This window comes from Psittacula echo (genome assembly GCF_963264785.1).
Source record: "Psittacula echo genome assembly, chromosome: 6".
In the NCBI taxonomy this organism is placed as follows: Eukaryota; Metazoa; Chordata; class Aves; order Psittaciformes; family Psittacidae; genus Psittacula; species Psittacula echo.
The window spans coordinates 53,094,431-53,118,345 of record NC_137743.1 but is presented as its reverse complement, the minus strand read 5'-3'; the positions used below and the strand labels follow the sequence as shown (position 1 = coordinate 53,118,345).

At 40.9% G+C, this 23,915-nt stretch overlaps 1 protein-coding gene across 1 annotated transcript; it reads left to right on the top strand.

The window, feature by feature from the left end:
- Window positions 1-6,012: 6,012 nt before the first annotated feature.
- Window positions 6,013-23,615, top strand: RGR (retinal G protein coupled receptor; the record flags this gene model as incomplete). Its single annotated transcript, XM_080621868.1, has 7 exons — window positions 6,013-6,091; window positions 9,236-9,392; window positions 11,045-11,166; window positions 20,075-20,228; window positions 20,801-20,918; window positions 22,446-22,559; window positions 23,472-23,615. 7 exons carry the CDS (start codon window positions 6,013-6,015, stop codon window positions 23,613-23,615), a joined length of 888 nt encoding a protein of 295 aa, XP_080477994.1.
- Window positions 23,616-23,915: the final 300 nt, after the last annotated feature.

The following is a 23,915-nucleotide window of genomic DNA, read 5'->3' as shown; positions in this document are numbered from 1 at the left end:
CAAAAGTAGTCCTACAAATCCACTCAGACCAGAAAAAACATAAGGAAGGCTGATGCTCCAAGGGCAACAGGCAGCACATGGGCTGCAAGCTGCAGAAATGTATAATGAGATGAAGTTTTCCCTAAGGAATTCCCACAGAAGCAAAGGACTATGCAAGGTCTTTGGAAGGTCCTGTCATCTGGGGAGAGTTTAATCATCTCTCATAATGGACATTAAGCTTTTTTACCAATATATTGGAAAAACCGCCAAGTTTATCTTGTTTTCTTGACAGTTTATTCTTCATTGCGTGTATTTTAACCTCAACAATTCTAGGCATTTCTACATTATTAAGTAAATGCATCCATTAAGGTTTTAAAATTATCATTTATATTTGCTTCAATGTCTCATTAAAGTGTTTGGTAGATTATTTCACTGGAGGAACATATGCAAAAAACATTTTTTTTCCTGGATATGCTCTTTTATTCCAAACTGGTGGATTACCCGTAAAATACCCATGTAACATGCCATTCATATATTTTGTCTGTCTGAAAAGTAATTTTTTAATCAAGACTTCCACTTTATGGGGAGATCTGACTTACCAAAGATTCTATTCAGGAACAGATTGGGGTTTTTTTTCTGTAAGAAGAAAAAATATTACCAGGACAAAAGTAACTGAAAGTTGAATGGGAAAGCCAGGAACTATCATTTTGAAATGGCACATTATAAAAACTCCTCTCCTCCTTCATTAGTTAGCTACAAAACAATAATTCAGCAACATTTTCACATTAAAGATGACAACAAAAGCACAACCGAAGGCTTTGCCTTCATCATGATTAGTTTTGTTTTGTGAGATAACATAATGTAGTTTTTACAAGTCTCATTCCACTCCATTATAAAAGGCAACTCAGCCAGAAGAAATTGCTTATTACACTGAGCTCAAAGGCTTGGATAACAGAAGCTGAAACAATTAGAAAGTGTTTAAAAAACCAGTAACATTTATTTTATGGAAAGGGGGGGGGAAGTCCTGGTTAATTCACAGGTATAATTTATAAATAATTCTGTTGATTGTCCCTAATGTGCACTGGAAAGTGTACTTGGCTGTACAAGATAATTAGCACATTTGGTTTTTATATGAAAAGTTTAGAGGTGATGAATCACTCTCAATGTAACCACAGATCTTATACTAAAGTCAAGGAAAGCTATGCAGAATTCAGGCTTAAGTAATGTTTGTGAGGGAACTATCAGCAGAAAAATTGGGGAAATCCCTACAGAGCTACACTGGCAGAAGACTGCTAAGACAAGCAAGATACATAATATCACAGAGTGATGGGAAAAATTCGGTTCGGTCTAGAAGTTTATTTACATACGTGGTCAGGAGGATAGACTCATTGAGGAATGGTTCAAAGAGAGTCAAGTTTCTTCTTTATGAGAGCAGTAGTAAATACAAGGAGAGCTGAGGTGCAAATCCTCTCTTAATACAATTAATGTCCCTCTTGACAGCAGATCTTCTTTTGACTCCTGGAGGAATTATTATTCTGCATGCTGTGGGAAGGCCTCAATCCCAGTGGTAAGTATATCCTACACTCTGTAGGACTGCCTTCTCCTTCAAAGTCCTATTCAGCAGAGAGAAACAGCATATTTAAGCAGATTGTGAATATGTATATGACCCTCAAAATAGTAGGATAACTGAAAGCAAAACATTATTTTTAGATGTCTAAAATGTAATTTGAGAGATAGGTAACAGATCAAGCCAACAATTATGCATATTTGATAATGATTACAATTGGTGTATCCAGCAAAGTCTAAGAAGTTATGCAATAAAGTTCTAGTAACTTTATTAATTTTCTAGCCTGGGTGGATATCCATATACTTATCAAATATGTATTAAATTTACTATGAATTAAGCTACCTCTCTCTAGAGGGGTAACCCAAGCAGTAGAAAGGACTGGGAGGCCAGGCAGTGCAGAGACCGGGCCACAGCACAGGTGTGAATGACTGTTTGGACCCAGGCAGCACTGTATCCTTGTGTTAGCCAAGCACAAGGTTAATGCGTGACATCTGGGAAGGAAATGAGGGATCTGCATCCTTTTCTGAAGGAATTTTCACACAGCACCACTCTAGCTCTGACTCTGAAGATGCCCCTCTTGCTTTCCTAATTCACTCTGAATTTACAGCTCCTTCACCTTGGCTCAACATGACTGAGGAGCTTTGCTGGCCATTATCTCCGATCTTGGTTCTCTGCACTTGCAAGCGAGCCCTTCTGTCCATCTTCCTCTGCACAGGCAGCACATCCCACCCCCATCCTGTCTACAGAGAGCACAAACCTTACTCCGGAGCCCTTTGCACCCTCCTCACTGGACCTGAGTCTGATGCACTAACTCTCCAAAAGCATGGCCACTGGCTCCTGCCTCCACCCCAAGCCTCCTTGGCCATCCCAGACCTTCACCACTAGTTCTTCCTCCAAACACCTCTGGAGGCAGCTGCAGAGAAAATCAGATTGAGCAGCATGTTAGACTGCCAGACTTTTGAGAGAACAGCTATTATATGGCTGCAGGCTTGTTCAAAGGGCTGAAGCCTGTCCGCATGCTGCTCTGTATCGTTCCCTGCATTGTCCTCCTATGGCCAGCGCCAGGTGCCTATTTAGAGTCTGGGGTGTATTCCCAATCACTCCTTCCAAATCAAAACAAATTTACACAACTGCAACTAGAAGGCCTCCAGACAGCATGTTTTGGTGCTTTCCTTTCCTTGAATAGAAGCCTTTCCCATGGGAACCAAGACTACCACTCATTTCTCTGATACCAGACTGAAGTCCCATGTGGCTGTATTCCCAGACCATTTCTGCTGAAATGCTGCAGTTTGTCATTTGAAGGTGTTTTCAATATAAAAAGTCAAAGACAATTTCACTAAACGTGAATCACAAGAAAAGATTGGGAAGGCACAGGAATAATAATACATCAATTTAGCAAAGTTCTTGCTATGAATATCAAAAAGTATGTCACTAATCTGCATTGATTGCTTGGAGAAAATTCAGAGTGCATGAGTGCTCTGTTACCTTTACACTGCACCTTTTTTTTTGTTGTGCTTGTACCAGTGCATATTTTACAAAGATTAATATGCTCCCACCAAATCCATACAGCTTTATAAAATCCATGGGGACATCTGGCAAGAACTTATCAGATCTTTTTTCTGCATGTTCCTTGCAAACAGATTAGTAACTAGTGAAGTATTCTTAAGTGAGAGGGTAGAACGAAATGGATGTTTTATTGATGCAGAGAGGAGATCAGTGGGAATTCAAAATATGAAGTTGCAAGTTAACATCAGGTTGAGTGAAAGAACTTTTCCTCTGAATTTGGAAACAGCAAGTAGCTATCAAAAGAGTGCATAAAGTAGAAAGGGATCACAGAAAACTCCATCATTTAAGGAGTTAATAAATGTCTTTGACAAACCTTTTATGCTTTGCATGTTTTCACTGGCTTCACAAGAATACACAAAGTGAAGTTGCGTCTTACATAAAAAGGAGAAAGAAATGAACGCAGCTTTGTTTTACCAGCTGGAAAAAGAAATACCATTAGTAGATCCTACCAAATTCAATAATTTATTCCCTATGTACATTGCTTCTTTGCTTGAAGAAAATCCTTTATAACTAAATCTAGCAGCCATATTGGACCATACATCATTCCATACTATCCCAATGAATTATTAAAAAGTCAGCTCAACACGGCATCAAAAATAGATATTGAGAGCCTGATATATAAAGTTCCTATTGATACCAATTGCACTTGAGTCAGATGCTGAACCACCACTGGAAAGATTGCCTGTGACTGACTTGTTTTATTAGATTCAACATTGATAAAATAAATAAGGTTTAGACACAGAAGGGTTTAAGATACTTGCAAAAAGCAGCCAACAAGTTCACAATATTCATTCTAATAAAGATCTGCTAAACCCAAAGAGGTTGGAGAAGTAGCCTGCTTTCATGGAAAAAAATAGTTCTGGAATGAGCAAAGTCTGCACCACAGACTTTAATGAAAGATACCACCACAAAGATACCAGCAGTGTAACGTATTTGAGAGGGAGTTTGCTTGAAAGTGAGGGTGAAGTAGAGTGGCAGGCAATTAAAAGCACCTGACAGCCCTCATGAGGCCAGTTCACACAATATTCATGTCCCCTACCCCTAGTATAGAAGAGCTGTGCAGCTGTATGTTGACAAGCATTACAATGAGCCATCTATTTTAAAAACTATCACACTAAAAAGATTTACAGCACATTTAGAAGATCTAGCATTAATTTTTTTGCAAGAACCCACAATGGATCACTATTAAGACACAGGCTTAGATCAGTTATTTGCCCTGCTAGGTGGCAGAGCTGTCACCTCTTTTATCACCAAGACATGTAGGTGAGTGAAAGACAAACATATCAACGGATTTATGTGGTGGAATGTAATTTTGCTCTGCTTAAACCAAACATCTGTATAGACTAACAAGTATCAAATCCTCCTGAATCCTACTTCAAAATGCAAGAGCATATCTATCAAGGCAATTACCTACATCACAAACAGCTGTAAATAGAATGCCAGAGATCAAACACAGCAGCAAGTTTTCACAACAACCTTGAAGCTCCAATCAGTTCTCTTGGGCATCGCAGCATATAAGCACAGATTTCAGGAAAACCACAAAAAATCTACCGCTGTCTTCAACCAAGAGTGCTGACTGTATATGCACCTCTGCCATGTAGTTGGGAGAACCATGAAAAAGCTCTGGCTGCATCTGGAGCAGATTCACTCTGCCTGACATCTCAATCAGTGACTATTGTGTTAGTAGCACGTTTTTGTTAAGGCAATGACTGGGTCTGTAGAAAAATAGTACAGAAAAAGAAGTGAAAAAAAGGAAACAAATATACCAAAAAGGGTGGAATAAAGTACCATTAAAAGATAACAACCCTGTCTAGTAAGCTACTCTAAATGGAGGTTAAAAAATTAGAACTACGGCTAAGTTGCTCACTTTTAACAGGCAGGCATTGAAAATTGCATAAATAACAGTTGTATAACTGAAAAAGTACCATTTGTTTCATTTGGACTCTGAAAGTTGCTGCCTTCCATTCTGCAGGATCCAGGCTGTCAAATTCCCAGAGTTAGATAATCAATCAATAGTACAAGAAATTAAAGGAAAATGGTTGACCCTACTGGGAATTGACAAGGGCTCATACACATCTTAGACCCCTCGTATGGTTTGCTCATGGTGGGAAGTCAGTCAGCAGGTAAGGGACAAAAAAAAAGCTGCACATTGCATGTACTCCAGAGCCACACTGCACCAAGACCCCAGTCCTCAAAAACCTCCAAAACAACAGTAAGAGAATTCCCGTGAGCACTCACAACTAGGCAAGTCCCACACATCCTTGTATGCCTGGAGCCCAAAATCAGTAATTTGTGTTTGCCTTTAATCAGGCTGTGCCAATGTGCACATTAATTTAAGCCCCAGTTATGAAAAGAAGATATGTTAATATACAGAATAGTCATTGCCAGAAAAATATGTGAAAAAAGTGGTGAGAGAAAGACCTATATGCTGCAGAAACTCTTCGTTCATACTTTTCCTCTAATTACCAACTCAGTGAGTGCCCCTTTGTTTTTCAGGTCACTCCCCAATTATATATTACATGTCTCCTTTGTTCCAGAACCTTTAATTCTTTTCCAGTGTTGCAGAATTAACCGGACAGCGTTCTTAATCTTGTCTCTACAAAGAACTTGTTGTAATTGCAATGAATGCTTTCATTTTGCTGGTGTCTGAAATACGATTTGCAGGGGAAGGGGGAGTGCGGGTTGATGCTAGTCCCATCATTAATAACATTCTTGCACGGATTGTAGTGGTGGGAGTAAAAAACCCCAAAGCTGTTATATAATAACAAGCATGTGTCTGCACGTGAGCTGTTCCTTTAAGAAGCCTTGGACTAGCGGAAGAAGGGGGATCTGGAGAAAAGGCAGCCCTACAGCTGTAACATAGGGCAGAGGTTAAATCTGTTGCCATCTTTATTGCAAGTATGGTCACTGCATACTCTCTCCCTGAAGGCTTCACTGAATTAGAGGTGTTTGCCATCGGCACTGCCCTGCTGGTAGAAGGTAAGCTCAGTGCAGGACATCAGCAGAAATAAGGTTTTTACCCTAATTACTCCTGGTGGGAGGGTGAAGGAAAACTGAAGCAAACAGCAGCATCTGCGGTACATTGACCAGCGGAGGTTACTGCTGCTATGTCACCAGTATTTCTTGTGAGTAAATCAGGGTGAACTGCAAGATGTTTGCACTGAAGATCCCTGTGGCAGTAAAGTACCTGCTACATAGCTTTCTTATCAAGAATCTGGGATGCAAGATTTTGTTGTTGACTTTTAAAGGCAATTTTATCCTCCTATGGGGAACAATGTTGGAATGACCAATAATCTCTCAATAAAATCGAGCTTCTTGTTTTGTGGGCTGTGATAGTTGTTTTAGAATCAAAGATGATAGGTCCAAAATAACCTATTAACTGTTAGCATACACACAAATTGCATTGGTAGTGCTGCAATTAAGGGCTCTTGGATAACAGTAAAAGCCAGAAATATACTTGCGCAAGATTCAAGAGCTCTCATGGCATTAGGAAGCAAAAGTTGAGATAGGAGACCGTATTCATTTAGTTGAGCCAATGTGGGCTTTTCTTAAGGCATGTGCCATTTCACTGAGACACAGCAGCAAAACTGAATTTGTACCTACTTGTCAGCTAGTGAAGGACAGGTGTGTAGCTAGGATTATTAGGTGTAAGTCAGCAGCATCTCTTCTGAGCTACATCCCAGTCAGGGACTGGGACTCCATCCCTGCATAGTGCTGCTCAGCTGGGGAAGCAGGGATTGTGAAGCCAAACAGTAGAGGGGGAGAAGGTGTAAGCACCATCAGAATGGGATAAATGCTCATCAGCTCACCCCATGAACGTGGAGCATGGGATAAAGGAGAGCGCTCTCCCTTTACTTGCAGATGAGCTCAGCTGGAAGGCAGCATCATTATCTGCCTGCAAAGGAAAGCTGGAAGAGCTTTGTGGCATGACTTTGCACTTCATTACTGAGGGGTGAGAAGCGGCAGGAGGACAGGCACGCCACTGGGTGCTGGCAGAGCCTGACAGCTGGGGTCCTGCTGGGGAACGCCTGCCTGCGGCACCACGGACCTGCCACCCCTCACCTGCCCAGGCCCCGGGGGCTGCATCCTGCCGGGAACCTCCTGCTTTTGAAGTCCAAGCAGAGTGCCTGCTAGTAACCCTCATCTAAACTAGATGTCTTCTAGCACATTTATGCTTTACTAAACACAAGTATTTTCTGTAGGGTTTTAGGCAGAATGTGCCCAGTGGATTGGCAGTAAAACTTTTATCTTTTCCGTCTGACTTAGAAGATCTAACTAAATAATTCAAGATTCATTCACTTTCTCAGGCTCTGAAAGAAACCAATGAAGACAGCCTTCCAGTATCTGAAGGGGGGCTATAGGGATGCCGGGGAGGGATTGTTCATTAGGAACTGTAGTGATAGGGTAAGGGTAATGGGTTCAAACTTAAACAGGGGAAGTTTAGATTGGATATAAGCAAGAAATTCTTTACTGTGAGGTTGGTGAGGCACTGGAATGGGTTGCCCAGGGAGGTTGTGAATGCTCCATCCCTGGCAGTGTTCAAGGCCAGGTTGGACAGAGCCTTGGGTGACATGGTTTAGTGTGAGGTGTCCCTGCCCATGGCAGGGGGTTGGAACTAGATGATCCTAAGGTCTTTTCCAACTCTCACTATTCTATGATTCTAAGACCTCCTTTTTGTGGCAGCTTCTAAGTGCAGTTTTCAAAAAAGTCCTGTGAAGAATTGAAACTTGCATTCACTTTATTAGCTGGACACATTTGCTGTCCTAAAAATGAACATATATATTTTTAATTGAGTTCTCTATTTGTACACTCATCCTGGCCTTCAAGAAAGCAGAGTGGGTTGAAGCCTGGAGCTTCCAAAAACTGGGGAAAGATAGAAGAAAGTCGATCTATTAGTAACTCTTTTGCTACTATTCTAAATATGGTCACAACATACCTCTCCTAAAGGCTTCACTGCATTTGTGAGAGTTGGCAGCGGTTTTACCCTGTGGGTGGGAGGTAAGCTGGCAGGGAAGAAATAAGAATAGCAGATCTCAAATGGCTTCAAGTATTTCTCCTGGAAATATTTTGTTGTTTGTTGTGTAATGAAAGGTGCACATCAGCCATTACTATGGTTACACCATCAGCCATTAATGCAATTAAGGTAGGAGCAGGATTTCTGACTGACAAAATCATCCATCTTATGTAGCTGCAGAATTAAGAAAATAAGCATAAGTAACTACATCGCAGAATTAGAAGATACAGGTTTTTTCTGTGCTACATCATTTCTCTTTCCAAGAAGAACACAAAAAGACATACTGCCTCTTATCTAACTGAGATCGGGATGTTGAGTCAGAGCCTCATCAGAGCTAAAGCAATTCAGATAATTCATCTCAAAAAGGACATTAAAGGACAAAGCTTGAGCTTAAACCAGTGAAGAACAGGCTTCAGGGTGGCACAGCTCTGTGGTGGGTGAATAGCCAGAGCTGCTTGGATGCTCCTCTCTGAGGACTAACATTAACTTATTTTTTAAATCTACCAGTGACTGCATTTTATAATTAGATTATTCTTTTCCATGTATAGTCTCTCGATGAAGGGCAGTAATAAGATTGAGCTGATGTGATTCAAGCACAGTCTAGGCTAACCTTAGACAGAAGCCCAAAGGGACACAGGCTGACTGAAACACAGCTGAGGGGTTTAAACACAAAAGAATGCTACAAATGATATTAAACACAGCCCACTTCTTTGCCAAAGACAGGCTTGGGGATGTGTGCACCAGCAGCATGTGCTGGCTGTCTGCCCTTCTGCGTATCCCTCACTCTGACCCATGTGTCCCTGGATGGAGCCCAGCAATCAGGTTTCTCTATTGAAACAGAAGGCAGAATGCAAATAAGATTAAAGCATTTCTGCTCTGCATGACTAGACATACCCCCAGTGCAGTGTGAAGCATTAGCTTCAGCTGTCATCTATGACTTCTCTGCTGAAAGTCTCTGTAACTTGCGTGAAGACTGTGACTAGTCTATATACATTCCCTGTGCATAACTTTCCATGGTAATTACTGTTCTCTTGTTAAAGAAAACAGCAGTATCATTATAGATATTTCCCAGTTCTAGTTGAATCACGCCAAACAATTCTGTGTTTCAGCCCTGCTTGGCTTCTGTCTGAATGGCTTGACAATTATCTCATTCCGAAAAATCAAAGAACTCCGAACACCCAGCAATCTGCTGATTCTCAGCATTGCACTGGCCGACTGCGGGATCTGCATCAATGCATTCATCGCTGCCTTTTCCAGCTTCCTAAGGTATATCTTCTGCTTCCTAAAGAAGATACATCAAAATTAACAGCTTAAGTCCTAAGAGGTCAAATTAATACAAATGATTCTCTAGTATACCATCTAACCAACCTTTTCATTCTTTCTATTTGAAACCACAAAATGAAACTCTATATAGATCGACCAAGCAAGAAAAACATAGACTTTACTGCACATAATGACTTGCAGATTATAAAACTGATTATAGAAGACATTTAATCAGGCAACTTTACCAGTGGTCATAGGAGAAGCTGCTTGAATATCGAAATAGTGGTACATTTTAATTTGACTAAACTTCTAGATTGACCCCAAATTTATTTTTAAGTCTTCCTGGGTTTTTGATGAACCTTTCCATTAAAGCGCTTATTTGAGAAATTTGCAGAAAATGAAAATGCCAATCTTTAGCAGGGAGTTTACATCAGTTGTGACACATTTGATTTTCCACATTTTCACACATGTCAATCATTTAATCAGAGGACAGAAACAATATCAATCATTTCAGTGAATAATTACAACAAACAAATCACATGCAAACCATGCTCAAAAAAAAAATCCAAAAACCCTATAAAATAGCTGATGAATAATTCTGCTTTACTACCATATTTTTAAACCCTGGAAATACTTCTAATAGAGAACAGAAATACATTTCAAGACTTAATGTGACCATTTTATCCTCCCTTAATGAATTTTTGCAAATTAGCAATTCAATAATAAGCTCCAATGAGGCCTTATTCAACATTATTTTACTTCCTCTATAGATCGCTCTTGTTCACACACTTATGTCTCACTGGAGACAATAAAGATGCCTTTACTGAGCTGTAGCTGAGAAGCTAAGGTGGATATATCAAAATAAGCTTGGTTTTAACAACTGCAGGACCTTTTCTCTTAAACAGGAGCAGAAGTTTCCCAGGTTCCCAAGCATTCAGCCGTCTCCTGTTCAATGGGACTTTCAGGAGTAGTCTGCTAATGAATTATACTGTTGTTCTGTAAACACATGACAAAGTAGTTTGCTGAATATTTCTACCTCACAGGCAGCTTTATGAGCATAAGAGTCAGGTTAGATGAGCAGAGAAAGAAGAAAAGCCATGGCTTCTTGCCATGGCTGACCAGGATATTGAAAGCACATGTCAGCAGATGAGACCTGCGATTACCACATGGTTCTTCTCATTTTATGTCTACAAAGACATTTGGAGGCCTCAGACTTGCTATCAGGAATATTTTTATTTATTGTGAGCTTTTGTACTGTGTTGCATGGTGAACACTGGCTTTCCAAAACGTTATTACTCATTTGCCATATTCACATGTTGACAAATTGGCTGCTCCCAGTGGGTGCAAATTTTGAAGATATGGATAATTGGATGAAACGAAGATTTCAAATCAAAAAAACAACTTTCCAATACATAAATTAAAGGTTTATTTTCTTTTCCATATTAAGAGTTAAAATAGCTGTTGTACTATATCAGGCATCACAGCAAGATAAATGATGGCAAATATCTAAAGGCAACCACAGTAATATTTTTCTCAATGTTTCTCAGAAAACATGACAAAAGCTATCATAATTTTACCCTTGCAATTAATACATTTCCAAACATATCTTCACCTTTTTCTATCTTTTTCTTAACATACTTCCTGTTTGTTGGCAGATACTGGCCCTATGGCTCTGAAGGCTGTCAAATCCATGGATTCCAGGGTTTCTTGACAGCACTAGCCAGCATTAGCTCCAGCGCTGCAGTTGCCTGGGACCGGTATCATCACTACTGTACAAGTAAGGGATACAATTTACCTAGTAACCTTACCCAGATCCTGCTATAAGGCAGCTTGCTTAGATTTCAGAGAATCAAAGCAAGCACATATTTATTATCTGAGTGTTTTATATGTAAGTTTACTTATCTTGTACACCAGAGATAGAGCAAATATAATCTGTCCAAAGGACCTCTTCCCATAGACGGGGCACTAACTAACCGCCTTCAGGACATATTTCCTCTTCCACATCGCATCCAAGTTGTGACCCTTTTGCCATGATTTCACTTTCCCTGTAGGTAATCTTCAAAACAAAATCCAAACCAAAATACAACTCATCGTATTGAAGAAAAACTTACGCACCTCTGGCTTCCATCCAACACCCTGCTGTGTACCAAACAGATCTTCATGCCCATGCAGGGCTTACTAATTACAGATAAATTTGGTGCAGCTAGGGAGCTGCCTCTGCAGAGACAGCAGCCGAAACATAGCCCACGGCAAAGCACTTCTGCAGAGCTACAGTCTTGCAGACAGAGCTCGGCAGCCCCATTCTGCAACAAACAAGCACTCTGGGGTACAAGAGCCATTGGTGAGGTCTGTGCTGCATTCCAGATTCCCTTATGAAGACTGGAACTTCATGTATTTGTTCCCAAGCAAGGAAAAAATTACCTGCAAGTTTCAATAAAAGTGGCAGAGCTATTTTTAAGTACTAATAAGAGGAGGAAATGTTATTTCTCTTATCTTAGTGAAGGCCATTCTTTGTTTTTTTTCTTGCAATATAGTTTTTAACTAGCTCTGACACCTTAGCTGGATTTAATGGAAATCCAATTTTAGACAGGGAGATCAACCCAGGAAAATAAATTTGACCCTTTTATAGACTTATGAAAGCATATTTTTGATTTAGGTGAGAGTTTGAAAAGATTGGCAGATATGTGGATTTATAGAGATAGATATGCTGTATCACAGAAATTCCTCCCAAACTTTGGCAGTACTGCATTCACATAACATGAGTGGAAATTCCTGCTGAATTAGGAATTCAACAGGTTTTGGTGCCTGTACAGTCTGCTGGGATTCATGCTGGAAGTCCAGATGAGCTCCAGCCACCACTGTGGATGGGGAGAACAGGCAAACAACTGTATTCTCTTAGCACAGAAGGCAGGAAGCACAGCAAGGGGCATTATCATCTGCTGTAAAAAAAAAAACAGCAGCCTTGTAAGCACTGGAACTTGCAAAACCTGCTTTCTTGTGAATATGGTGCACAGGCATGATATTCACCTTTGTCTAATAAGATAGATTTGTGCTGACTGCTTGTCCTGGTTTCAGCTGTAACAGCAGCTATGGGTGCTTTCCTGGGGCATCACCTCTTCCCAAACACCAACTTTCACAGTAAATGCTACACCTTAGTACCTGTCAGTCCCCACTTCTCTCTTCAGTGTAATTCTAAGTAGTCAGTTTTCAAAAGTCATCAGGAAAGGACTGAGGGACCAACACAGGGTGTACAATCTCACAGCCCTCATTAGGAAAATGGGAAAATACATGATGTGAAATACAACCTTATTCTGAAAGGACATCCTAGCACTCTGTAATGCTAGAAATGCCTTAGTTCACATTATACAGTAATTTTGGCAGTCATGTGGGAGTTCTGGTGAGGTCCTCCCATCTGCAGCTTTCATATCCCCTGCTAAAGCCAGGTTTTTTCCAGAGGAATGAAGAGTCCAGAGCACCTAATGTGACCACACCATTCCCTAAACACTTGTGTCCCTTTGGCGATGTTGACAGACAAATACAGCCATCCTTTTATTGAGCTAAAGCACAAGCTGCTCAGACCACTTCACAAAATATTTACTAAATGAAAGTGTAAAAGCTGGCTGGGGAAGAAACTGCTGAGCTGCAGTGCTTCAGTCCCCCCCACCACTGGCATCCTCACAGCCTTTTAGGCACAGCTTTCATACGTGTAAAGCAGCAAGTGGTAAAACACAACCAGAGCAGACAATAAACATGTTCAATGAAGATCCTGTTGAGGGTGGAAGGGTTGCCAACTTTTTGTTCTGCAACTTCTGTCAGTTTTTCTCTTTTCCTCAGGCAACAAAATGTTGTGGTGTGGTTTTTTTTACATCCAAAGGCCCCAGATAATGCAGGCAGTAAGCTAAACCCATACTAACACCCTTTGGACACTAAAATGTGTTTGGAGCTAGAACAGGAGCATCTGTATTTTACAAGTGAGAGCCTGAAAATAAGCATGTCTTTGGAAAGACATTTTACCCTCTGCAACATTGGCTTTAATGTTTTCATGTCATGCTCTCCTCCAGTCAAGAGCATGCTACATTAAGAGCACAGGCAGAGAGACCCTAAGGGCACAAGCTTCTTTACTTCGCTCAAATTGTTACTTACTGATGGCCAAACATTGCTTCTGTTAGTGAATACTTTGAACAAAACAAAACAAAACAAAACAAAAACAAACAAAAAAAAAAAAAACCAAAAAAAAAAACAAACCAAAAAAGCCCCCAAAACCCAGAAGGTTTTAAAAGCTCATGCTCTGTGGCTATTCCAGTAAAACCAGCCACTTCTGGTTTCATCCTTCACATGTTGATTGAGAGCAAGATTAAATCATATTTCATAGATCTGATATCCCAAGGCTCCAGGCTATATGTGTTCTCAATCCATACGTTAAACTCCTGCTGACACTGGTGTGAGTTTGCATGCCTGTACAGAAGGTGCAAAATATCTCTGCCTAAAAAACAAGGCTACCAACCATTTATCTTCATTCCCTGGGAACTGGCACTGTTTCCAGACTAAATTACATCAATGTTTTTGTTATGCCCTAACAGTTTCCCAATAAACCCTTTCTTGTGACATTTCTCTGCTTGACACTTAATTATCCACTATCCATATTTCTGAAGAAGAAAGAACTGATGAGAGTGTGAGAGATTACAAAGATGGTGAGAAAAAAATGGGACTTCTCAGCCATTCTGGAGTCTAATAACACAAAAATGTTCACCAACATCCTGAAAACTAACCAACTTTTTTAATTAGTTTGATTTGAAAGTCAGTACAACCCTTGGGGATGTAGTGCTAGCCTTTAAAGTGTATTGATAACTAGACACGTCATGCATCAGAAAAGAGGTTGATATTGATTGGCATATGGAAGAAAATACTATGACCACCGCATATGACAGAGACACTAGAGTTTCAAGACATTTTACTCTCCTCCCTCTTTCTTTCTTCCTCCCAGGCAATCATGCAGGGCAACTTTTCATCCCCTAAATATGGCTTTGGGACCTACGGGGCTACTTTCACAGCAAGGAGGAAAAAACTACATAAATTTGTAGTCTGAAAGTCTCTACAAGAGGAGAAAAGGCAGGGGAGTCTGAAGGGTTTGAATGTCAACCACTAGAAAGATGGGGAAAGAGATAATTGTATTTCAAAATCCAATCATTAGGAGTGGAAGGGAAAAAACAGAATCGGTTTTATGTTAGTGCCTGACAGCAAAGTAGGAAAGGGCAAACTCTGAGGAAGCTGTCTACCAGCAGCCAAGCATTCAAGAAAGAAGATGACATTTTATATCAAGGTAGATATTGTTAGTTCTCCCTCCCTGGCCACTGAAATGAGGAAAACATCCTGGATTACATTCTTAACATAGTACGGAGGAAGGAAGCATCAGCATGGAAGGTCTCACTGGAGCAGAAATCAGGCAGGCTGGTGGACAGCCCAGGGTGTCAGTGACCTGAAAGCAGGCAGACACCTACCACGGAGACATCTTTGCTGAAGGCATTTCAATCTAACTTGTAGCTCATTTTAGCAAGAAGGTAGCACTCTGCCATCAGCAGCTTGTGGAGACGGGAAGGATCCTGGTCAGGTTTTTTTCCTTTCCTAACCACAGCATACAGATACAGTTTTAAAAGGAAAGACAAAAAAAAAAAAACCACTCTGTCAGATTTTACACTTGCATTAAAGAATTAGGGGAAATGGAAAATCTGAAGTGATTTATGTCAGTACTTTTCTCATTATTACAAAAGAAAATACGAACAAAATCAGCAGGGATTTCACAGCAGCATTTAATTTCAAGTAGAATTGCAGTGACTTTTATCTAATCCTTAACATTCAATGAAATCTAGGTTGTTATATCAGTATTCAAAGATTAGCAAACTGCCATTTGCTCCAATTGCAGCTGTCAGATCTGTCAAATTAGGATCAAGTGCTTACCTCCTGTCACACTTACTGCAGCCACCCTGCCACATTTCCTTCATCTAGTCTTGTACCTGCATCAGTTTTCTCTGACAAAATGCCAATGTTTATACAGCTCTTGCATTTCCACTGCAGCAAGAGAGAATTGCCAAGACAGCTTTGTGATCATGGAGAACCACAGCAAAAAAAAAAAAAAAAAAAAAATCAATGGAGTAAAAGAATACCTTTATTAGGTTATTTTAAAGAGCTTTTTCTAATGCTATGCACAAAAGAAGCTATTATGCAGTGCAGGTTTCTTATTCCTACTAAAAATGAATGACTGTGAACACCAGTGACTGGTGCTTTTCACACTGCAGATGAAGTAGGCACCAATACCTGTTTTACTTATGACTGATATGTATTTTCCCTTGTAAGATACTCAGATATTTTTGGTTTTGACAAACTTTGCCAATTTTAAGTGATGCAGACCTGAAAGTCTGCCATTATAATTTAACCATTTCCAAGAATGAGGAAAAAGGACTTCTCCCTTTATCCGAGAAAGTCCTTTAATCCGTCTGTTTGAGAATTTCTTTTTGAACACCAGCCTGAGCTCTAGCTGAAAGGTAGCCGCTGTGTCAAAGATATTTTTTTTTTTTCTCTTTCTGTGAAAACTGGCAAAATTTTAACCCATTTACAAATCTACCAAAAAAAAAAAATCTAAATTCATAAATATCCCCACCAACTAGAGATGGAGAAATAGTTTATGATTATGTCACGAAAAACTGTTCAACATAATCAAAAGGATTAAGGTTCCATGCTCCATTTTAGCACTTCCTAAAATCTTAGGTTTTGACATCACAGTTTTAGAAATCATTAAATGATGGGGGGTTTTGTTTGTAAGAGTGAGCTCTTTCTGTTCCAAAGCAATTACAGAAGCTGTTTCAAATCCCCTGTATTAATATTTGACTGTATGGAAAAGAGAAGCTTCCCTCTTGCTATTCAAGGAGAGAAAGCCAAAGTGCAAGAGTGATTAGACTTAAAAGGAGCAAACTGCCATCTCTGGGCCCTAATTAGGAATTCTACCCTTAAGCACAAGCTGAGGCCCATACATACACATTTAACTGAATTAGGATCTACATGGCTATTACATTAAATTTTATCAGGTCAAAAAAAAAGGCATTTAAGGTAAAGTAATGGCCTGCTCTGCACAAAAACAACTGAACTGCTCTCGACTTGCTCCCTGCTGTCAGCCCTCTCCAAGGAGGACATTTTTGCCAACTGAATGGAGCACAAGCCTTTTACTGTTCTTGTTTTGAAAGTATTTTTTTGGATAAAACTAAAATAATGTCAGGTTTGTTTAATTTTACATTCATACGCATTTAGCTACCTCTGATATGTCATTAAATGTTTTCTGGAGGATCAGTGGACAGCTGATTTCGCCAGGACTATTTCACCATAAATCTCACTTTGCAAAAGGCCAAATCCAAAAGGAAAGAAATAGTTTTGTTAGTTCTGATCCTCTCCTTTTCTAATGTCCAAAACAGGACTCCTTCAGCATGAGGAGGCAGAACATATGAACTTTGCCCTAGAGATGAGCTTCCCAAATGCAGGCTATCAAGACACGCCTGCTGCCAGACTTCATTAGAGCATGGTGGTCTACATCTGATAAGAAAATTGTGTTACCTAATACCCGTGGGAAAGTAACTAAAATTAACCTTTTCTTACAGTTTGTCATAGAGGGGGCACAAAAGTTAAAGCAAAAAATTAGGAAAACAAAGGGAAAAAAAGAAAGCAAATGGAAATGGAGAAGTGTCATCTCGCTGTGCTGCCACAGCCGTGCCAGGCATGTGGACCTCCCCAGCTACAACAGAAAGGGAACTGAGACAGGGCAGTGCCAGCCACAATCATAGAGAGCTTTCCCCTGGACTGTCCCATGGGCTGCACTTTTCCTGTTAAGAAACTATACATAGAAATCTTCATTAAAGCCACTCTTGACAAAAAATATTTGAAAGCCATTTCAGCAGCAGGCCTCGCAACTTGCTGCCTGCATATACCCCAGCTGGTAGCACACAGGGCCAGAGGAAAGATGTGGCAGCAAGACCCTGGGCACCATGAAAAACCCTAAGGTGGTGGGAAGCCATGGAGCAGGAGTTTCTCCTGCAAGGCGAGAGCAGGGAAAGTGAGATTCCCACCAACCACTCCATGCACACGTGCAGGCAGCTGGACCAGCTGCTCTCTGTCACCCACAGGCTGCCTTCAGCATGGCACCAACACTGTCCCAGCAGCTGAGGGCAAATTTTGCCAATGCAAGGATCTTTCCCTTACATGGAAAGATAGGTGAGGTGCCGGCATGTGGCTATGACCTAAGGTCACTGGAGTGCCTCAGTCAGAGCTCATCATGTTTCAAGACCTTTATAATATTGGAGTAATCGTTGAAGTGAAAAGATGGGGTGGAAAGAGAGCAAAATCTCTGCCACAAGATACCAAGAAAAAAATTGGCATTCACTATTTTAAGGAATTTCTGAGGAAAATAATCCAAAAGAAACCACGCAGAAGCAAGCAACAAGATTTAGTTTGTTTTTCTCAGACTATCAGGAGGGCTTACCACTTACAAAATTGTATTTCCAAAGCAAAAAAGCTACTTTTGGCATGAACTTGGTTTAAAAGAAACACAATTCAGACCCAGGTTTCAGTGCAGCTGCTTATGATAATGCCTTTAAAATGTAACTAGACTGTGTAAAACACAAAACAGACCTGACAGATTATGTAATAAGCTTTGTCCTGACTGAATTTCAAGCTACGCTTGTGTAAAGCAAAGCTACAAGAACCACTATGCAGAACACAAATGGACAAATGAACAAATGGAAATGGAAACCTTATATGAGTGACAATTCTAACGCGCCCATTTGAGCATATACTGAAATATGATGCAGTTCTGAAAGATACAACTTAGGCTACACTGCTTCTTTGAACTGGGAGATTAATAATAATTACAAGTTACTAAAAACTTTTACTCATATTTCTAGTTCCCTGAATCAGAAACTGTCCCTTTTTTTTCATCTATGTCATTCTAAAGTCCTCTTATGTCAGTACTAGAAAACAATATTTGAGCCTTTGCAGCCACAGTGTATCTTTTATGTAGGAATCATACAAAAGACAGATATTAGTCCTTACTAATCATTCTTCACTAGTAATTATCAAAAAATAATGTTTTAAATGATAAAAATTATCAGAATATTTATTGGTAACTGCCATAGCAAAATATATAGTAAAAAGGATTTATTTTACTTTTCCCTTGGTATTTAAACTGCAATGTGTACACCTTTTTTTTCCCGTAACTGATTTTTGAACACCTGCACCAAACTATTTTTCCAGGTTGATTTTTTAGTGCAATTCAAACTAATTCTTCTCCCTGAAGAACCTCTGTAAGAAGAAGAGTGGCAGAGGTAGAATCAACATTCCTGTAAAAGGGCAATTTCACTACCACATGTACCTTATGATCCTTCTTTAAATACACAAGGACAGTAAAACACAAAACAGCTACTGTAGAGTTTGCAGTCCTTCCTGGAGTTGCTGCCCTACGGGATGCTGTCCATCCACAAGTCAGCCACGTCCAATCCCATGACAGGGCCTCTCACCCTGTGCATTCCACCTCCAATTCTTCACCTTTCTGAGAAAGGTTAGAACTGGCCTGAATCTTCCTGGCCTGCTGTCATAATGCTGCAGTTAAGGGCAGACAAAGAGATCGCTTCCCAACCTCAGTGAAAATTACATCATTACTTCTCCCTAATGACAGATTTGATTAGAAAGGAGTAATGGGAAAAGTCACCATGCCCCTTGCTGGTGCAGCTGGCATCATGGGCTGTTCAGCATGGGCATGATTACAGATGTTAGCCTCAATAACAAAATTATCTAAGCCTTTTTAGACGCAAGCAGTGAGGTTAATACAATATCCGGCAGCAGCAGGGAAGCCTGCCTGCTTTCTCCATGAAGAAATACTTCTTGTGTCTTCTGAAGTTTCCTATCTTTCATTTCATTCATTGACTTATTCCCATGGGATTTTATGGAACTAGATGAGATAGGCACAAGTGATTTTTTTTATTGTTATATAATTACTTTATTATAAAATTACTAATGTTGAGCTTCACATTTCCTGTTCCAGGCTAAGTAATGATGTTAAGGGCAAAATAATTTGACCAACAGTATTTTTAGAACAAGATCTTTTATCAGGTTGTGTATATATATTCATATATATATTGATGTGCAGCAATTTTAGAACAGGGTACGTTTAATATCCACGCATGACCTGCACTCCTGGCAGGGGAGAAAGGAAGTAGGCAGAGGCCAGAGAGCTTGTGCAGAATCACATTTCTGATCTGACCCACACCGTGCAGCAGGACTCTAGTTCTTCAAACAGTATTTATTGTATCGCCCTGGTCATTCTGGTCTCCGCCTCATCCGAACCTTTAAAACATGCCCCCAAAATATAAGAATATGTTTGTAACAGCGATATGTTACAAAGCTGAGCAGCAATACAGCATTTGTCTAAGTAAAGCAATCAAAGGGGAAGTACAATTTGCTGTTTCCTAAAGCCTAAAATCTCCCTTCATATTCTGGGTTGATTTCTTCACACTCAGGTCAGCTTCAGGCTACAAAACACAGACAACTGTTTGTTGGCAGGTGGCACTTGGCTCTGGCCCCACAGAGCTGGGCAGCTTTTGCCAGTGGTTTAATTCCAGGCACAGAGACCCCCTTTTCTCTTCCCACAGGGAGCAAGCTGCAGTGGAGCACAGCCATCTCCATGGTGGTGTTTGCATGGCTGTTTGCTGCCTTTTGGTCCGTGATGCCCCTGCTGGGGTGGGGGGAATACGACTACGAACCCCTCCGAACCTGCTGCACCCTGGACTACAGCAAAGGGGACAGGTGAGGGCCAGGGACAGCTCCTATGGGAAGGAGGGATGTGGCTGCTATCCCCTGGGGTGGCCTTGGCAGCACACCAAAGCCCACAGCTGTCCCTTAACACTGCTGCTGGGGCAATCTCCCCACCCAGCGGCTGGGGCAAAGCAGGCACAATCTGAGGCTGCCTTGACTCACATGATGGCATGTGGGAACATCTAAAGTCAGCTTTTGCTGTGCTCAGGTTTCTGCTACTCCCTTGCTCATTTGTAAGCTGCATCTTTTCTGGGTTTAGGACTTAAAACTCTTTCAGAATGGTTCCGGTTTTATGCAGTCCAGCACAGATGTCTGAGTGGGGATGCTTGGGTTTAGAAACCAAACACCCGTTGTGATTTTCTACAATGCAATCAGTTCCGCACACAACAGCATGGCACAACTTAACCAGCCTCCAGCAAATGCTGCACCTAAAGCATGCTGACAAAACTGGTTTGGACAATTAAAAAAAGAAAAACCAAACAACTAAATATTCACAGCAAGTTTACAGAGATGCCCTAGAGAGGAATTAACAACCTCTTTTTTTTCCTCTTCGCCCTTTCCAGAAACTACATCACATTCCTTTTTGCTTTGTCCGTTTTCAATTTCATGATCCCAGGCTTCATCATGCTGACAGCCTATCAGTCCATACACCAGAAGTTCAAGAAAACTGGGCACTACAAGGTAAGAAAGCTTCCTCAGCCCTGCGCCTACCTTGCCAAAATAGGGCTGCATCCACTAGACACAAAGTCCTCAAAAAACGACTTTTTTCACAGACGCTTTGGCTCGACACCCTCTGTGCTAACCTCCCAGTGCTGTTACTTGAGTAGGAGAGTAGCACAACACAGATGGGGACACCCAATAAGTCTGTGGAAATTCCATCCTTAGAGATCTCAGGATTTGACCAGCCAGCCGCATCTGTCCCAGCCTTAGCTCTTTAAAGAATTCCCCATCAAAGCTGGGGTCAGGCTAGTGACCCTGAGGATTTCCCTCCGCCAACAAAGGTCCAACTCTTGTCACAAAACAAACAGGCAGCACAGAGAATATTCGCTAATAGCATATTTATATTTACCTAGAGAAACTGCTCAGGAAGGATCATTATTTCCTGCTTTGCTACAGGCCATTAGCCTGTCACAGAGGAAGTCAGCCAGAACATCAGCGCTGCAAGGAATCATGCAGGCAGCCCCTGAAGGAAGAAGGACCTTCCTATACATGCTGTGTTTTCACTTGGCTGAGGAAGTTCAGAAATCTTTATGAGCTGGAAACAAAGGAATTTCTCTGGTGTGGCAGGTTTATGGGAATGTAATGTTGTGATTATATGAGTTGTTTCCTTAGGTGCAGGCTGTACAGTCTGGGCACTATGCAGAGCTGGCAGGCACAGCCTGACCCCTGCACTTAGTAAAGACGGTCACTTCTCAAGGGGGATGTTATACCAGCAAAAAGACAGGCAGACTGGTTCGTAGCTGCCTGGAATAAATACATGTACCCTCTATGAGAAATACTTGAACACTTCTCAGTGTTTATTATTGTAAGTCTACTGCCCTTTTTTCCAGTGTGTTTATGCAATAGTGTGTCATTTCTCTCCCACAATATTCTCTAGCTGTGCAGACAAGTTACAATGCAGAAAATTTAAGGATTAAATTATCACTTCCCTATCATTAACATAAGATACATGGGAACAGCTGGCTGTGAACATCATAAGGCCCTAGCATAAAGGACAGAAGAATCATACCACCACAACACAAATGCCACTACATGGATCTGTTGCACTGCTGTAGTAGGCTTCACACAGTTTATTTGCCTGCAAGACCCTCTAAGAAGTCAGCAAAACGTCATTCTTTTTTACCTGTTTTCAAAGTTCCACACTGCCCTTCCTCCTCAGCAGCAATTACCAGCCATGGATTCTCTGTCTAGCACACTCACTCATCTAACTGATCTGCCACAAGGTGCTTTTCACTTCTGCCCAGGAGCAACTCCATTCCACACCCACCCCTCAGGAACAGAGCTTTGGGGCTTGCAGGCAGCCCATGATGCAGAGGGAGCTGCACTCCCTCTGACTTCAACAGCAAAGCAGCAGTGATATGGCATATCCTGCTGGCTGATCCTCTCCTGCTGCTGAGCACAAACCATGGTCTCTTAGGATCTGTTTTATCTGCTTGTTGCAGTGTGCAATTGTGAAACACAAAGAAATGTATTGCTCTTGTTTTTCAGTTTAATACTGGTTTACCACTGAAGACGCTGGTCATTTGCTGGGGCCCTTATTGCCTTTTATGCTTCTATGCAGCAGTTGAAAATGTGATGTTCATTTCACCAAAATACCGCATGGTATGTCTGTGTCACCCGAGGGAATTCAAGCAGTGACATTCTCCTTGCTCTCCTCTCTCCATTCCTATGGAACAATGCCAATTTACTCCCAAATGGGTTTAGTCGTTATAACATATATAACAAGTAGATTGTTTCCTTAAACATCCTGTTCATCTACCTCTTTAAGGCAAAACAGCTAAGCACAGTGATATAACAGGCATTATAGTAATGCTTAGATCAAGCAACAATTTCGGAAGTCAGGGTTTTTTCTTTAGCTCTCAGGAGTCTGTAGCCTGTGCTGCTTCACGGTTCATAGGAGCTTTTTCTGTCCTTCATCGAGTCAAGCACCAGCTCCATATTTTCAATTTTGAAGAGAGTGTTTGTGTCATTCATTTTCCTAATACTTCCCTTTCCTCAGGGAAGCTATGATTGATCTCTGCATTATGCCACCTCCTTTTTTTCCCTTTTTCCTATGAGTCCTGGCTCCAAAGCTGACTCTGGGACTCACATCAAAACTTTCAACTTTCATTCAGTTCCCAAGAATCAGCTCAGTTTCAGGTCACCAAATGCATGCCTGTACTTCGGAATTCAGTACCCCGCATAAAATATGTTAGAAGTACCAGCACACTTACCCATCAAAAGGTGTCCACAGCACACTCTTCACTCCTCCTAAGTGTTTGTATTCACTCTCAACTGAAATACACCAGTTTCATGCAATGCTGATCTAAATTCTTTCTCCTGGAGACTACAATTTCCTGAGTAAGGGCCTCCAACTGACCAAACTGCTTTTACCTGTCATCTCTCTGGGAGTAGCAAACTACTGGCATTGGAGACAAGCATTTGTTCGGTAAAGGGAAACTTAGCTTAGGCTGAAATCAGCTCATTGGCTCCTCAGTGCATTTTCCTATTAACAAATATTGTGTCTCACTACAGATTCCTGCTGTTATTGCCAAGACTGTGCCTACGGTGGATGCCTTTATATATGCCTTGGGGAATGAGAACTACAGAGGAGGAATATGGCAGTTCCTCACAGGACAGAAGATTGAGAAAGCAGAAGTTGATAACAAAACTAAATAACCCATTACAGCACTGCGCAAAATTTATGCAAGTGCATCACTGAAAGCAAAACTCTAGAGGAAATTGTGCATTCTCTGATGTGTACATGCAAAGGTGGTTCCACATTGGAAAGGCTGTGCATTGGCTACAAGCAATAAAGTACTAAAAGTAAGCCCTCCAGATAACTGTCCAAACCATCATGAGCTGCTTGTCAAACAAGCTGCCTTAAACCTGTGTTGATTGTCATCAGTTTAATTTTATATGTCACTGCAAATAAACTACGTGCTGGAAAGCATTTTTTTTCCTTTTACACTAACATAA